The sequence below is a fragment of the Pan paniscus genome, chromosome 7 (genome assembly GCF_029289425.2).
Source record: "Pan paniscus chromosome 7, NHGRI_mPanPan1-v2.0_pri, whole genome shotgun sequence".
Taxonomy (NCBI): Eukaryota; Metazoa; Chordata; class Mammalia; order Primates; family Hominidae; genus Pan; species Pan paniscus.
Genome location: NC_073256.2, coordinates 46,617,037 through 46,633,549, shown reverse-complemented (window position 1 = coordinate 46,633,549; position 16,513 = coordinate 46,617,037). Strand labels below are relative to the sequence as shown.

Sequence of the window (16,513 nt, the reverse complement as noted above, 5' to 3'; positions counted from 1 at the left end):
CCCAGGGGGCTGAGGACTCACACTGCAGAGAAAGCTAAAACATAATGAAAGCGTGGATGGAAGGCCCTGGCAGTTATGGAGCCCACACATTTACTTTATCTCATTTGAACCCTTACAGTAACACGGAGGGTAGGTACTGTTATCCCATTTTATAGATGTGAAAAATGAGGCTAAGGCAAGTTAACAAGCTATCGTAAACAGCAGAGCCAAGACTCAAATCCAGCTCTTTTCACCACAACTTCCATGCTTTTTTCACTGTAACACACTGCATCTAATTTAATGAGGCAAGGCTAACATACACAACAATTTTTGAGAGAAATAAAGTCCATCTATACTCAAAGGCTAAATGCTTTCCAAACCATGTAACTCAGCACTTCCAGAATTCTACAAAGGTGCCTCGGGGCCATGTAACAGAGGTAGGACTGGTGGTGGTCATGGCAGAGGAAGGGAGAAGGGAAGAGGAAAATAAGGCATGGGGGAAAAAAAGGAGGAGGTCTCTTTATTTCCACCACAGCAGCTCTGCTTTCAGCTGTTTATATATTGAGGTTCTGTGTAAGAATTTATTTGGAGGGTAAAAGGGGATCGGCTGATAAGAAGAGATAAGATTTGGAAACCACTTGTATAGCTCTTGAGTGTATCAAGAACTGGAAGAGTAAATGAGTAGGAAAAGACTTCATGAAGGAAATGGCACAGGGATCTTTAAAGATAGGGCAAGATTTGGACATGCAAAACAGAAGGCAATCCAGAAGAAATAACGTCAGGCATAGGAATTACCTATCTTTGTGTGAAACAGCACAGCCTAACTAAAATCCAGCTTTCTAACAGGGTTTAATAAAGAACAGATGACAGGGGACCCTGGCCACTAGGCAAAGGCATTGAAATGGAATGCAATAGACAGTGAAGAATTGCATATTCTCAACTTTGGAAATAAAAAGATGAAAGTAATGTTTAAGGAAGGTAAGAATATTATTGGTACAAAGAATGATTCAGAAAGTGAAAAAGAATACATATAATATGGATACTACTCGAATGGCTCTTGAAAGGCAACATTGTTTTAAAAAACCCACAAAATGTAAGACAGGATCCAGTCCCAATGCCTACTGGCTGTGTGGTAAAGGAAAAGATCGACAATTTTTTTTCTTCTTTTTTTTTTTTTTTTTGAGACAGAGTCTTGCTTGGTCACCCAGGCTGGAGTGCAGTGGTGCGATCTCCGCTCACTGCAACCTCCACCTCCCAGGTTCAAGTGATTCTCCTGCCTCAGCCTCAGCCTCCCAAGTAGCTGGGATTACAGGCACCTGCCACCACGCCCGGCTGATTTTTGTATTTTTAGTAGAGACAGGGTTTCACCATGTTGGTCAGGCTGATCTCCAATTCCTGACCTCAAGTGATCCACCCGTCTTGGCCTCACAAAGTGCTGGGATTACCCGCATGAGCCACCGCGCCTGGCCAAGATCAACAACTTTTGAGCGCCCATTTCCTTGTCTGTAAAATTGGGGTAATACATCCAAATTTCACAAAACCATTCTAAGACTCAAATAAATAATGTATATGAAAGCTAAAATACCATTCAAATATTAGTTAGTGATGAAGGTGGGTTAGGAGATTGGCGGCCAGAATGAAGAGGAAGAAACTATATCAAGAAGTAATTTCTAAGTAAGAATCAACATGACTTGGTGACAGAAGAAGCTAAAAGAATCCTGATAGATTGAGAAGGAGCAAGTTAGAGTGAGATAACAAATTAATTTAGGACATGCAAATATGACAAGACTTAATCTAAGGTAACTTGGACACTTAGAATTGTTGCTTGGAAGAAAGAAAAATAACAGTTAATGTCAAGAAGCATAGTGATTAACGATGTATTTATTTTTCATTTTATGTTTTTTGAGGTCACAGATACAGCCTGACCAGCCAGCTCCATACCTAAGTATAATTTTGGTCTGGGAAAGTTACTTAACTCTTTGAATCTCAGCTTCTTCATCTGTAAAATGGAAATGATACCGACTTCAAAATACAAGCTCGATAAATGGTAGCTATTATTCTGACAACAATTACCACGATTAGACCACCTGGTCAAATGAAATAGGAACAGAACCTGTGAGATATAGAAATAGGAACAGAACCTGTGAGAGAATATTTCAAATTTGAATCCGTCCTGTTGAAAAACCAAAGGTGGAATTGTTCATAGCTAACTCATGATGTAATAAAAATGGGAATAATTGCATGCACAACTCTTACACTGAATCCAAGGATAATTAAGGTTTTTTTCATACCTTAAAATAAGGCTTTAAAAGAAACTCTCAAACTAACACGTCAAATGTGTCGTGAAACAAATCTTAACAAATGAAAAGTCCTACAACCCGTTAAATCGACGTTAACTCCTCGGAGGGCGTATCTTGGAATAAAGGTTTCCCTGCCATGCAAACAAGACACCACGTGACTGCCAAAGAGGAAGAGAGGAAGGGTAGGGTGCTTCAAAAAGCAAAACAGGAAAAACGAGAAGGCTCGGGGACCAGAATGGACAGACTGACCCTAGGTGGCGGGGCGACTGGACTGGGTAGCGGATTCTCGCGGTAAAAGTTCGGTTCAGCATTTGATTGCCTGGGCGTTCGCCCCTTTCGGACCACCCCTTTCCCCCATCTCCTTCCCCTTTCGCACCTTTCCGCTTCTGCCTCATTTCTGCGCCGCCGTAGCAGAGCCACCAGGGATAAAAATGCAGCCACAAACTCAGACCACGGGGAAAGCTGACAGCCACAAAACAATCCCGCCTGTCGTAAAATGTCGGTCAATGTATCGTAAAGCTCTTCCCGGAAGCCGACGTGCACAAAGCCCCGCCCCGCCCCTTGTTGCAACTAGCTGGGTAGCAGGCGGCGCGTGAGGCCCCTAGGCTGCGATCCTGCCCCGGGTCTCAGGGATGGAGGATGGGAACGTCTGAACAGAGTGGCATCTTGGGGTTAGAAAGCTCGACCTGGGCAGTACAGCTATGGGACAGAGTTCCTGGATAGAGGCTGCGCCAGGAAGCCTAAGTGAAAGGGTGGAAGTGGATGGTCTCTCCTGGGGGGGATGTGGGAGCCCAGGGTCGTCACATCCGGGGAGGGTGGGTGGGAACGCGAATGGGCGAGACCACAGAGGAGGAGCCCTCCCATGTTGTGGAAACTAACTGAGGGCCTGGAAGAGACCAGGCGGGAATCGAATAAGAATCCGAGGTGCAGGCTTTGGGACCAGGTGGTCACCTTGGTCTTAGATGAATGGCACATATGATCGGTAACCATCGTGAAAGCTGTGGATATCTCTTGTGGAAGGAAAATAACATCTCGGGACCCTAAACTCTGCCAAAGAAAAAAGTTAAGCTTAGGGCCGGGTGCAGTGGCTCACACATGTAATACTAGCACTATGCCCATCTCAGGAGGCCAAGGCCAGCAGATCATCTGAGGTCAGGCATTCAAGACCACCCTGGTCAACATGGTGAAACCCTGTCTCTACTAAAAATACAAAAATTAGCCAGGCGTGGTGGTGCACGCCTGTAATCCCAGCTACTTGGGAGGCTAAGGCAGGAGAATCTCTTGAATCCGAAAGTGGAGGTTGCAGTGAGTGGAGATCATGCTCTGTTGTCCAGTGCACTCCAGCCTGGATGACAGAGCGAGACCCTGTCTCAACAACAACAACAACAACAAAAAGTTAAGCTTGTGAACTGAGTCACGCAAAAACTGCCTTCCTTCTGTTCCTAAACAGCTGCAAAGACAGAAGCCCACATATCTCCCTAGGTGGCCTCCCAGAGGAGTTGCTCACAGGGAAATTCCTTGTGAGTGGCAGAGTCTTTACCTTACAACACTTCTGTTGAATTTCACCCTGACCATGCAAATTTACAGTAGGTAGGGGACAAGGACAAGACTAGAAATCACCCTTCAGTCCACCCCAAGAAAAATGCATATTTGACTCCTTCCTCTATGTTTACTTTGTCTTCTGTAAAAGGCAGATTTACTGAGTGTGAAATGAATGCATAGTTGTTCCTCTTTCCCCTTCTGCCTGCTCTTTCCCTTTAAATATTGAAGTCCTCAAAACCCTCTTTGGAAAAACCACAGGCCACAGATTCCGTGATAACTTATGTCTCTTTTTCCTGGGTGTCTCCTCAACCTTGGCAGAATAAACCTCCAGACTGAGACCTGTCTCAGACACTGTTTGGTTTACGTTCTCCAGAAAAATACACAGGCACAAAATTTTGCAAAATTTGGAGGCAGGACTTGGGATGTTTTCCTGAAACCCATCTATGATCTCCTTTGTCCATGGGCTGGAGATTAAGAACCTCTCCCATTAATAAAGACAGGAATATGTACCCTACTAGAATTGAGGCAACAACGAGGCTTTGACCCCACTATGACACTGAAACTGGCCTTGCTAAGCTTTGTAACTTCCCAGCCTGCCAAGTTCAGTGGTATTTGTCTGACCTCATTGTCATCCTATACCAATGAACATAAGTTCTCATCTGTAAACCAAAAATAATTCTCAGCCCAGGGCATTCCAAAGTTAAACTGAAAAACTAGTTCAGGCCATGATGGGAAGTGGGGGTGGACATGCCTCCTTATTCCCTCCTCCTTTTTAGAATTCAGGAGCTGCTAACCAGTGTTAACATCAACACAGAGACCTTAAGGCTGATAGAGCACAGAACCGACTCTTAAAGTCTGATAAGAAACATTTATGGCCGGGCGTGGTGGCTCATGCCTGTAATCCCAGCACTTTGGGAGGCCGAGGTGGGTGGATCACGAGGTCAGGAGATCGAGACCATCCTGGCTAACATGATGAAACCCCGTCTCCACTAAAAATACAAAAAATTAGCCGGGCGTGGTGGCGGGCCCCTGAAGTCCCAGCTACTTGGGAGGCTGAGGCAGGAGAATGGCGTGAACCCGGGAGGCGGAGCTTGCAGTGAGCCGAGATTGCACCACTGCACTCCAGCCTGGGTGACAGAGTGAGACTCCGGCTCAAAAAAAAAAAAAAAAAAGAAACATTTACAATCTATTCTCTCTGAAGCCTGCTACCTGGAGGCTTCCTCTGCATGATAAAACCTTAGTCTCCACAACTCCGTATCTTAACCCAGACATTCCTTTCTGTTCATTTCAGGTCTATAGATAATAACTCTTTCAACCAATTGCCAGTCAGAGAAAACTGAATCTGCCTGTGACCTGAAAGTGTTGCCCCCTGACCCCACATCAGTGCTTTGAGTTGTCCCACCTTTCTGGATGTTCTCTGTGGGATATGCGTGAGGGGAGAAGAAAAGACACATACACAATACCTTTAAGGGTAAACGACCTTTATCCCATGTAAATGGCAATGCAGATATAAGAAGCAAATTGCAATGGGAAGGGTAGAAGGGAAAGTATATATATATATATATAATATATATACACACACACACATACATACATACACCCATCAGACTATGGAGGATTTATCACAAGACCAAGAAGCAACAGCCTGGGTTCCAGACTCGGACACTACACTCACCAGACTATGGAGGATTCACCACCAGACCGGGAAGCAACATCCTGGGCTCTAGAGTTGGGCACTACACTCACCAGACTATGGAGGATTCACCACCAGATCGGGAAGCAACATCCTGGGCTCCAGAGTTGGGCACTACACTCACCAGACTATGGAGGATTCACCACCAGACCAGGAAACAACAGCCTGGGCTCCAGAGTTGGCCACTCCTCCTTGCACAGATGAGGAGAGGTCTCCTGAAGCTTCGGCTGGGCCTGGGACCCTAGCTCTTTTTGTAACAAGTTGTTTGGCATGAGGCCCAGTCACAAGGGCCCTTCACAACCGGGCTCAAGGAACACAAAAAGGTCAACTTGTTTTTGCTATTGTCTATTGTTTTTCAATAACTATAGGAATAGATTGAAATAGAGATTTCTCTGCAACAGTGCTGGATGAAAGCCTCAAGGGACTCACAAAACCTGTTCCAGGACTTGGTGACTATTGTTTGTGTCCAGGTTCAATTGAATTCAGATTTAATATTTAACTTTTCCTCCATGCTGGACCAAACCAATATACATCTTACATGTAGTAATGTCTTATAACTCCCTAAAATGTATAAAATCAAGCTGTAACCTGACCACCTTGGACACATGTTCTCAGGATCCCCTGGGGCTCTGTCACGGACCATGTGAGGTAGGAAGTGGGACTCTGTTCTGGAGGCAGAGTTTGGACACTGGATCAAGTTGAGGACTAGCTGAAACAGGGCAGGGGTGGAAGCAACTTTCCATAAGATGCCCACCAGTATGCCATGTCAGTTTACTATTGCCGTGGCAACACCTGAACATTACCCTCCCCTTTCCATGGCAGTGACCTGATGACCTGGAAATTACCATCCTCATTCTCAACATTTCTGCGTAAACTGCCCCTTAATTTGTATATAGTTAAAAGTGGGTATAAATATGACTGCAGAACTGCCTCTGAGCTGCTCTTCTGGGCACTGCCTGTGAGTAGCCCTGCTCTGCAAGGAGCAGTCCCTCTGCTGCAGCTGTGCACTGCTGCTTCAATGAAAGTTGCTATTTAACACCATCAGCTCACCCTTGAATTGTTTCCTGGGCGAAGCCAAGAACCCTCCCAGGCAAAGCCCAATTTTGGAGCTTGCCTGTCTTGCCTCAGTTGGTCACTCATGGCTCAGAATAAATCTCCTCAAGTATTTTACAGAGTTTGACTCTTTCTGTCAACACTTCCATGAACATCTTTTATGACAGGGCCCTCCACTCTCTTGGTTTTTCTTCTCTTTCTTTTGTGAACTCTGTCTCTGCCTCACCTCAGAATACTAGTGTTCCATGGGGGTCACTCAGCCTTGTCTCTCCAAGGTGATCCCCAGAGCACCACGTGTTTGCTCCCAGGTTTCCAGTCCAACCCCAACTTTCCCCCTATTTGATATCTTGTTAGATTTGGGTGTCTAATAGGCATCTCAAACTTAACATGTCCCAAACAGAACTCTATTATTACTCCAGATCTGCTCTTCCTTATCTAATGGCACCATCCTCTACCTCTTCCCTGTTTTATCTCAGAGAGAGGGGAGGGAGATAGGTGGTTATAGGTATAATTTTAAATAGGGGTTACAGTAGGCCTTATTGACCATGTGATATTTGAGCTAATACTTGATGTGTAGATATGTGGGAAAGAGTATTTCTGGCTAAAATAATGGTTAGTGCAAAGGTCCTAGGTGAAGGTCAGGTGCAGTGGCTCAAGCCTGTAATCCCAGCACTTTGGGAGGCTGAGGCGGGCAGCTCACAAGGTCAAGAGATCAAGACCATCCTGGCCAACATGGTGAAACCCTGTCTCTACTGAAAATACAAAAATTAGCTGGGCATGGTGGCAGGCGCTTGCACTCCCGGCTACGTGGGAGGCTGAGGCAGGAAAATTGCTTGAACCTGGGAGGTGGCAGTTGCAGTGAGCCTAGATCTCACACCACTGCACTCTAGCCTGGTGACAGAGCGAGACTCCATCTCAAAAAAGAAAAAAAGTCCTAGGTGAGAGGATGCCTGGGGTGTTCAAGGAGACTGAGGAGGCTGACATCACGGGAGCAGTGGGTGAGGCAATGTGAAAGAGAGGTCAGAGGAGTGGAGCATGGGGCTGGGGGGGCAGTGCAGCTCATGTAACACCTTGTGGGCCATTGAAAAGCCTTTGGCTTTTACCCTAAGTGAGATGGGGAGCCATTGGCGTTTTTAGCAGAGAATTGAATGGATCTGATCTGTAATTTAAAAGCATGTCTATTTGCTGCATTGAGAATAGACTGTGGGAGGGGGTTGGTGTGGAAGTGGGGAGATCAGGTGGGTGGCGGTTACCATAGCCAGGCCAATGATTCCCAAACTTTGCTGCAATTGGAATCACCTGTAGAGCAGTGAAAAATTCCCAGTGCCCAGATCACATCCCACACCTATTAAATCAGAATATCAAGGGGTGGGAGTCAGGCATTAGCATGTTTAAAAGATCCTGGGTTATTCCAACGTGCAGCAAAATTTAGGAACCACTGAATGAGGCCAGAGATTATTGAGACTCAAATCGGGGTAGTCAGCAGTGAACGTGGTGAGAAGTGTTCAGATTCTAAATATAATTTGAAGATTTCAACAAGACTTTTTGACAGATCAGATGTGGAATATGAAAGGCAGACAGCAACATCAAGTGTGACACCAAAGCTTTTGGACCAAGGGACTGGAAAAATGTAGTTATCATTAGATGAAATGGAGAAAATTAGGTGGAGAGGTGTTTCAAGGGACTGGCGGGGACTGGTTTGAACTTGTATTTTCGGATGACTAGTGAACAGGAAGACACGAAAGAGGTTGACACTGGATATCAGTCGAGAGCCATCGGTATGTGAACGAAATTGAAAGCTACGAAACAGGGTGGCTGTGGAAAGGAAAGAGACCGAAGATGAAGCCTTGGGGTATTTTATTATTAACAGGTTGAGGAGCGAGGGAATAACCAGTGAAGGAGACTGAGGAGCACTTCCAGGGAGATGGGATGAAAACTAGGGGAGTGATTATCTGAAAGCCAAGTGTAGGAGGTTTGTCAAACAGGAGGGAATGATCAACCAGGTCAAATGCTCCTGATGGCTCAAGAAAGATAAAGGTTGAAAATTGACCAGGATCATTGTGGACTTTGACAAGAACAGTTTTAATGGGATGGGAAAGGTGAAGGCTTGAGTGGAATAGCTTGAGAGGAAAGGAATTTGAGACAGTAAGTAGAGACAACTCTTTTGAGGAGTTGTGGGGTTTTGTTTGTTTTTTTGGAGACAGGGTCTTGCTCTGTCACCCAGGCTGGAGTGCAGTGGTGCAATCACAGCTCACTGCAGCCTCGACCTCCCAGGCTCAAGTGATCCTTCCATCTCAGCCCCTCAAGTAGCTGGGACTACAGGCATGCACCACCATGCCTGGCTAATTTTTATTTTTATTTTTTGTAGAAACAGGGGTTTCCTTATGTTGCCCAGACTGGTCTTGAACTCCTGGGTTCAAGTGATCCTCCTGCCTCAGCCTCCCAAAGTGCTGATACCATGCCCAGCCTAGGAGTTTTGTCATAAAGAAGTGCAGAGAAATATACTAATACCTGGCAGGGAAATGGAGGTCCAGGGTGTGTTTGTTAAGGTGGAATGAATGACATCAAATCTGTTCACAGATGGGAATAATCCAGTGGAGAGTGAAAGTTTGGTGAGTTAGAGAAGAGGAGGAAGTACTCTATGTGGTTCTTCAGTTAGAGAGAGGGATGGAATCTGGTGCACAGAGAAGGGATTGGCCTTTAATGGGTGCATGGATAGTTCATCTAGCAACAGGCTGGAGGGCAGAGCACCGGTTAGGTGGTTGGGGGTGATGATGAGGCTCTGTCGACGGTCTCATTGCTTCAGTGTTTTCAGTGAGCTCAATGGAAATTCAGCCTGAGAGAATGGAGAAACATCTAACAGGCCTAGCATTCAGGCGTCCAATAGCAGGTGCCAAGGACTACCATAAAGAACCCCAGAGGCTGGACCCGGTGGCTTACACCTGTAATCCCAACACTTTGGGAGGCCAAGATGGGAGGATCGCTTGAGCTCAGGAGTTTGAGTTCAGCCTGGGTAACATAAGGAGACCTCATCGCTACTAAAGTTTTGTTTTTGTTTTTTTGTTTTTTGTTTTTTTAAGCTAAGTGTGGTGGCACATGCCTGTAGTCCCAGCTGCTTGGGAGGCTGAGGTGGGAGGATCACTTGAGCCCAGGAGGTTGAGGTTGCAGTGAGCCGTGATAATGCCACTACACTTCAGCCTGGGTGACAGAGTGAGACCCTGTCTAAAACAAACAAACAAAAACAAGCAAACAAACAAAGGAACTCAGGAAGCTTTATTTTTTTATTTTTTGAGATGGAGTCTCCCTTTGTCGCCCAGGCTTGAGTGCAGTGGCCTGATCTTGGCTCACTGCAACCTCTGCCTCCCATGTTCAAGCAATTCTCCTGCCTCAGCCTCTTGAGTAGCTGGGACTACAGGCACACACTGCCACGCCCGGCTAGATTTTGTATTTTTAGTAGAGACAGGGTTTCACCATGTTGGCTAGGCTGGTCTCAAGCTCCTGACTTCAGGTGATCTGTCCACCTCGGCCTCCCAAAATGCAGGGATCACAGGTGTGAGCCACTGGGCCTTGCCCCAGGAAGCTTTAAAAATGCTCAAAATTAATTTTAATAATTAAGTAATTTAGTAGCATTTGTGGTTAACTGTTGAAGCTAAGAAATAGCCAGTAGAGGGAGAGCTGAGCACACGTGACATGAATGTAAGCGTAAGGGGTGATTTTGCCTAGAGAGATCAGTATAAGACTCAGCATCCAGGATGGCATTTGTGCTGACTTTCTTTGTTCTGAACTTTAGACTGGTGTTTCTGTGGTTTTCTTATGGAGGAGGGACGTCACCTTGCCAAAAGTTCAAAGCAGTTTTTAAGACCACAGTCTAAACATTTATCTTCAATTCTTTCCCTGTTCTGACCTCTTTACCTTCTGAATCCCCTCTTCAGACTAAATACATACCTAGAGTACTGAGGGTTGTCTTGGTAATGACTGAGTTGGCCTTTAAAGGTAACATACACCCTTGGCCCAGCACAGTAGCTCATACCTGTAATCCCAGCACTTTGGGAGGCCGAGGTGGGCGGATCACATGAGGTCAGGAGTTCGAGACCAGCCTGGCAAACATGGTGAAACCCTGTATCTACTAAAATTAAAAAAAAAAAAAAGTCAGGCATGGTGACGCACCCCTGTAGTCCCAGCTACTCAGGAGGCTGAGGCAGGAAAATCTCTTGAACCCAGAAGACGGAGGTTGCAGTGAGCTGAGACGGCGCCACTGCACTCTAGCCTGGGTGACAGAGCAAGACTGTGTCTCACAAAAAAAAAAAAAAAAAAAAAGGTAACACACACCCTGAAGCTGAGGGTTCAAGGGACAACTTTTTCCCTGTATGTGATGTGATGGTTTGGGTTGCCAGACACAGCAAAGTGGAGTGGGTTTTATTTTCTTCTCTCCTGGGCAGCACTTTCAAATTTTTGTTTTCTGGGTTTATTAAAAATATGAATTTAAAATTAGATGGGCGTGATGGAGCATGACCGTGGTGTCAGCTACCCAGGAGGCTGAGGTGGGAGGATGGCTTGAGCCTGGGAGGTCGAGGCTGTGGTGAGCTATGATCACGCCACTGCACTCCAGGCTGGGTGACAGAACAAGACCTTGTCTCTAACTAAATAAAGACATAAAAATATACGGATTTAAAATTTAAGTTCCAGAAAGAGGTGTAAAGCAGTATATCACTCATTTCTACACTCAAACAATCCAATGTTGTTTTATTTTTGGCAAATGTTGTTTTTGGTGAATTTTAAGACTTTGGGTCAAGAATAACTTTATATTTATTATCTCATATCCTCCATCTCTCCCAGTCATGTCTTATAGTTGGGTGTCGGGGAGCCAGTGCTTTGTCTGTCTTGGAACTGGGGCATTTTTCCTGTCTGCTCCAGTGAACCAGTCATCTGAATAGTGTTTACCCTCAGAGAAAAGATGCTGTGGAAGGATGCAGTGATGCATTTGGAAAGGAAAAAAGACAGATCTGTCTACTTGTAGGAACATGGCAGAGAGGGATGCAAGATCCCCGTTTCATGTACCATTTAGATTTTTTTTTTTCCAGATGTAGTCTTGCTCCGTCACCCAGGCTGGAGTGCAGTGGCGCGATCTCGGCTCACTGCAACCTCCACCTCCCAGGCTCAAGTGATTCTCTTGCTTCAGCCTCCTGAGTAGCTGGGACTACAGGGTTCTGCCACCACGCCTGGCTGATTTTTTTTTTTTTTTTTGTATTTTTAGTAGAGTCAAGGTTTCACCATTTTGGCCAGGCTGCTGTTGTACTCCTGACCTCAAGTGATCTGCCTGCCTCGGCCTCCCAAAGTGCTGGGATTACAGGAGTGAGCCACCGCGCCTGGCGAATTTAGATTTAAGTGAAAGAAGACAGAATAAATCAGTATCTGTGGGAGGAGACCATGGTAAATAGCTCCCTGATGGCAAGTCAGTTTCACTTCTGCTATGTAAACGTGGCTTTGTGATTGTGGCCCAAAGGGCTACGTACCCCAGCTGGTTCCAAATACCTGAACCAAGGAGAAGCTGCCACCATCTCCTCTGTGGACTCCTGTAACTAAACCAGAACTTTTTTTTTTTTTTTTTCTGTTCAGTGACATCTGGTAAGTTGTTTCTTTTATGTAATTTGTACTGTAACTTGTGGTTGATTTTTTAAAAATGGACCTTAATTTTTAGAACAGTTTTGAGTTTACAGGAATATTGAGAAGATAGTTTAGAGCATTCCCATGTAATTCCCACCCAACTTCCCCATTATCTTGTATTAGTGTGGTACATTTGTTACAACTGATGAACCGATACTGATATGTTATTCTTAAACTAAAGTCTGTGCTTGATTCAGATTCTTGGTTTTTATCTAACGTCTGCTTTCTACTGTGGCATCCTATTCAGGATAGCACATTATATTTAGTTATGTTCCCTTAGGCTCCTCTTAGCTGTAGCGTTGTTTCTCAGACTTTCCTTGTTTTTGATGAATATGGCAGTTTTGAGGAGTACTGGTTGGGTATTTTGTAGGCTTCTCCTATTGGCATTTGTCTGATGTTTTTCTCATGATTAGAATGGAGTTACGGGTTTTGGGGAAGGAGTCCCGGAGTTAAAGTGCTGTTCTCATCACATCATATCAAGGGATAATATTGTCAACATGATTTAGGACTGTTGGTGTTGACCTTGACCACCTGGTAGAGGCAGCGCTTGTCTGGTTTCTCTGCTATAAGGTGATCCTTTCCCTGCTCCAATCTCCGCCGTGTTCTCTTTGGAAAGAAGCTGCTATGCACAGCACACACTTGAGGAGCAGGGAGTTTTATTCTACCTCCTTGAGGATGGAGTAGCTACGTAAATTATTTGGAATTCTTCTGTATATGGGACGTTTGTCTCTTCTCTCTCCTTTGATATTCTTAAAGCAAGTTATTTCTTAAGGGAAAGTGAATTTTACTTTTCTGTTTGCTTAAGTGAATTTTGGGGGTTTGGTTTGTTTGTTTTTGAGGCCTCGGTCTGTTACCCAGGCTGGAGTGCAGTGGTATGAACGTGGCTCACTGCAATCTTGACCTTCTGGGCTCAAGTAATCCTCCTGCCTCAGCCTCCTGAATAACTGGGACTACAGATGCATGCTGCCATGCCCAGCTAATTAAAAAAAAGTTTGTAGAGATGAGGGTCTCACTTTGTTGCCAAGGCTGGTCTCAAGCTCCTGGGCCCAAGGGATCCCCTCTCATCTCAGCCTCCCAAAGTGCTGGGATTACAGGCATGAGCCACCATGCTCAGGCTGTTTAAGTGAATTTTAAGGCTATGTAAAAAGGCCAGTGGGCTAGAAATGGGGAGAATCAGGTTTTAGTTTGAATTTTACAGAACAGCGTGATCTTAGGCAAGTCATTAATCATTCCTCCCAAAAGAAAACAGCTATTGCAGAAATTGCTGGCAGGTGTATGAATTCCTGATAAGGAGGGAAGTGTCATCTTATGCCTCATTAGCTTTAACAAGCTTGGGAGAGCAATATGAGAAGATTCAAATTCGTTTCACCAGAATCTGCTAAAGTACGTTATGAAAATATCTGCTTATTTTGCTTACCTCTTTACCTAGGGAAGAAAGATGGAGAAAAACATGTCATCCTAAAGCCTCCCTTCTACTACGACTGCTTCTGGTGGCCACATTTCTAATGCTGAACACATTAGCCGATGTGTTAATGCTGAAAACATACCTCTTTTCCTTTAGAGATTTGGAGGCCCTTGTTTCACTTTTGCTTCTGAGCTAATGTGTTTAAATTGCTCCCTTGGGACATCCCTAGTTTGGAAGAGCAGTGCAGTGGCCAACGAGGTGGTTAGGAAATGTTGCCAACACCAAAGTTACTTAAACCTAAACCCAAACTCAAAGAGAAAGGAAATAAATTCTAAATTTCATCAACATTCTATCATTTCATTAACAGTCTCCTCCTCTTCCTTCTTTCATTCTTCAGCTCACCTTCTTGTGAGAGCAAGAAAAAACTTGACCAAAGATTTTTTTTTTTTGAGATGGAGTCTCACTCTGTTGCCCAGGCTGGAGTGCAGTGGCATGATCTCAGCTCACTGCAACCTCCGCCTCCCGGGTTCAAGCGATTCCTCTGCCTTAGCCTCCTGAGTAGCTGGGACTACAGGCGTGTGCCACAACGCCTGGCTAATTTTTTGTATTTTTAGTAGAGACAGAGTTTCACCGAGTTAGCCAGGATGGTCTCAAACTCCTGACCTCATGATCTGCCCGGCTCAGCCTCCCAAAATGTTGGGATTACAGGTGTGATCCACTGCACCCAGCTGATCAAAGATTCTTTAAGGAAGATGGTAGAGCATCCTCAATGTGTTTGATCAATAGGGACAAGAACGGGAGTCAGAATCTCAGCTAAGGTGGCATCTGTTCCCCAAAGACTAACAGACGTGGCCTGGATGACACTAGTACTGATTTCTAGTTTAACTACCTTCACAAAATATTCAAAAAATAACATTTGTACAGATGCATAAGTGCCTGCAGAGCAATTTTGCATTCATTATCACATTTAATTCTCACAACGAACTCTTTTTTATTTTTTATTTTTTTGACGTGGAGTCTCGCTCTGTTGCCCAGGCTGGAGTGCAGTGGTGTGATCTCAACTCACTGCAACCTCTGTTTCCCGGCTTCAAGTGACTCTCCTGCCTCAGTCTCCTAAGCAGCTGGGATTACAGGCATGCTGCACCATGCCCAGGTAATTTTTGTATTTTTAGTAGAGACAGGGTTTCACCATGTTGACCAGGCTGGTCTCGAACTCCTGACCTCAAGTGATCGGCCCACCTTGGCCTCCCAAGGTGCTAGAATTACAGGCATGAGCCACCATGCCTGGCCAATGAATTCTTGATACAGGTATTTTTTTTTAAAACCAATTCTATCCTATATGTGGAGAAATAGAGGCTCAGAGAGATCAGGTGATTTGCTCTGTGTTGCATTGAAGATTGGGAGCAGGAGCAAAAATCCAGGCATTCTGACTCCAAATCCCTAATAATTTTCGCTCCACCATTCACATCTGGAATATGGAAGCCCTTTGTTTGCAGATACTGTGACCACATTGTTCCCTGCTGTACCCCCAGTATCTAGAACAGTGCCTGGTGCATCATAGGCACTCACAAATATTTGTTGAATGAATGGATGAATAAATAAAATAGTAAATATAATTCCTGCTATTCTTGATCTTACCATCTAAGATATATATCTATATCTATATCTAGATAGATCTATCTAGATATAGATACAAAAAATTATATCTATCATCATTCATTCAACAAATTATTTAGTGCTTGCTGTGTACCAAGCACTTCCCATATTTATTAAAAGTAGAGAGTAGGCCGGGCGCGGTGGCTCACGCCTGTAATCCCAGCACTTTGGGAGGCCGAGGCGGGCGGATCACGAGGTCAGGAGATCGAGACCATCCTGGCTAACACGGTGAAACCCCGTCTCTACTAAAAATACAAAAAATTAGCCGGGCGTGGTAGCAGGCGCCTGTAGTCCCAGCTACTCGGGAGGCTGAGGCAGGAGAATGGCGTGAACCCGGGAGGCGGAGCTTGCAGTGAGCCGAGATCGCGCCACTGCACTCCAGCCTGGGCGACAGAGCGAGACTCCGTCTCAAAAAAAAAAAAAAAAAAAAAAAAAAAAAGTAGAGAGTAAACCAATGTTAATGACCAAAATGCCCCTTTGAGAAACTTTGCTAATTTAAGCATTTAAATTTAAGTAAGTAAATAGTGTTGGCAAGGGTTAATGATGCGAGGCAAGGTAGGGTGAAATGAGATTCTGCCTAAGGAGAATAACTAGGGGAAAAGAAAAGGACATTTGTCATTTGTAATAAACACATTGAATTTTGCATTGAACACAGAAAAAATGCAGTGAAAATGTACTCCTCTGATAGTCTCTCTCTCTCTCTCTGGCTTGTTTTACTTCTGAGGGTGTCTTCAAGTTTGCAGGCAGTAAGGTTGGGCATGGTGGCTCATGCCTGTAATCCCAGAACTTTGGGAGGCCAAGGTAGGCAGATCACCTGAGGTCAGGAGTTCGAGACCAGCCTGGCCAACATAGTGAAACCTTGTCTCTACTAGAGATACAAAAATTGGCCGGGCATGGTGGCAGGCGCCTGTAATCCCAGCTACTCGGGAGGCTGAGGCAGGAGAATCGCTTGAACCTGGGAGGTGGAGGTTGCAGTGAGCTGAGATCATGTGCCACTGCACTCCAGCCTGGGTGATAGAGCAAAAACTCCATCTCAAAAAAAAACAAAAAACAAAAAACAAAAAACAAAGAACAACAAAAACAAAAACAAAAAAGCAGTTTGCAGGCAGTAGCTTCAGCTTCAGTTCCTGCATACAATTCTATCAAGTTGCTACTCTCTCTCCCCACTCAACAGCCTTCCTTCTCCTGAAATGCCTTTGCCATGCATTTGAGGGAACCCTC

The 16,513-nt window shown here is 44.9% G+C and overlaps 2 protein-coding genes across 4 annotated transcripts in view; one reads left to right on the top strand and one right to left on the bottom strand.

Annotated features, from left to right (window-relative positions):
* The window catches only part of ELP3 (elongator acetyltransferase complex subunit 3), a 100,079-nt gene extending 97,001 nt beyond the window's left edge, over positions 1-3,078 (bottom strand). The window contains exon 1 of one of the 3 annotated variants that reach the window (XR_010112919.1): positions 2,656-2,817. Coding sequence is in view for 1 of the 3 variants with exons in the window: in XM_003830789.5 (XP_003830837.2) it covers positions 2,656-2,674 (19 nt within the window). In the remaining 2 variants the exon portion in view is untranslated. Of the gene's footprint in view, positions 1-2,655 lie in introns of all 3 variants that reach the window. The other 2 variants (XM_003830789.5, XM_034965889.3) reach the window with 2 other exon arrangements.
* Positions 3,079-11,426: 8,348 nt separating this feature from the next.
* NUGGC (nuclear GTPase, germinal center associated) overlaps positions 11,427-16,513 on the top strand; it is a 63,055-nt gene continuing 57,968 nt past the window's right edge. The window contains exon 1 of the mRNA XM_008956228.6: positions 11,427-12,192. The gene's annotated coding sequence lies outside the window, so the exon portion shown is untranslated. The remainder of the gene's footprint in view (positions 12,193-16,513) is intronic.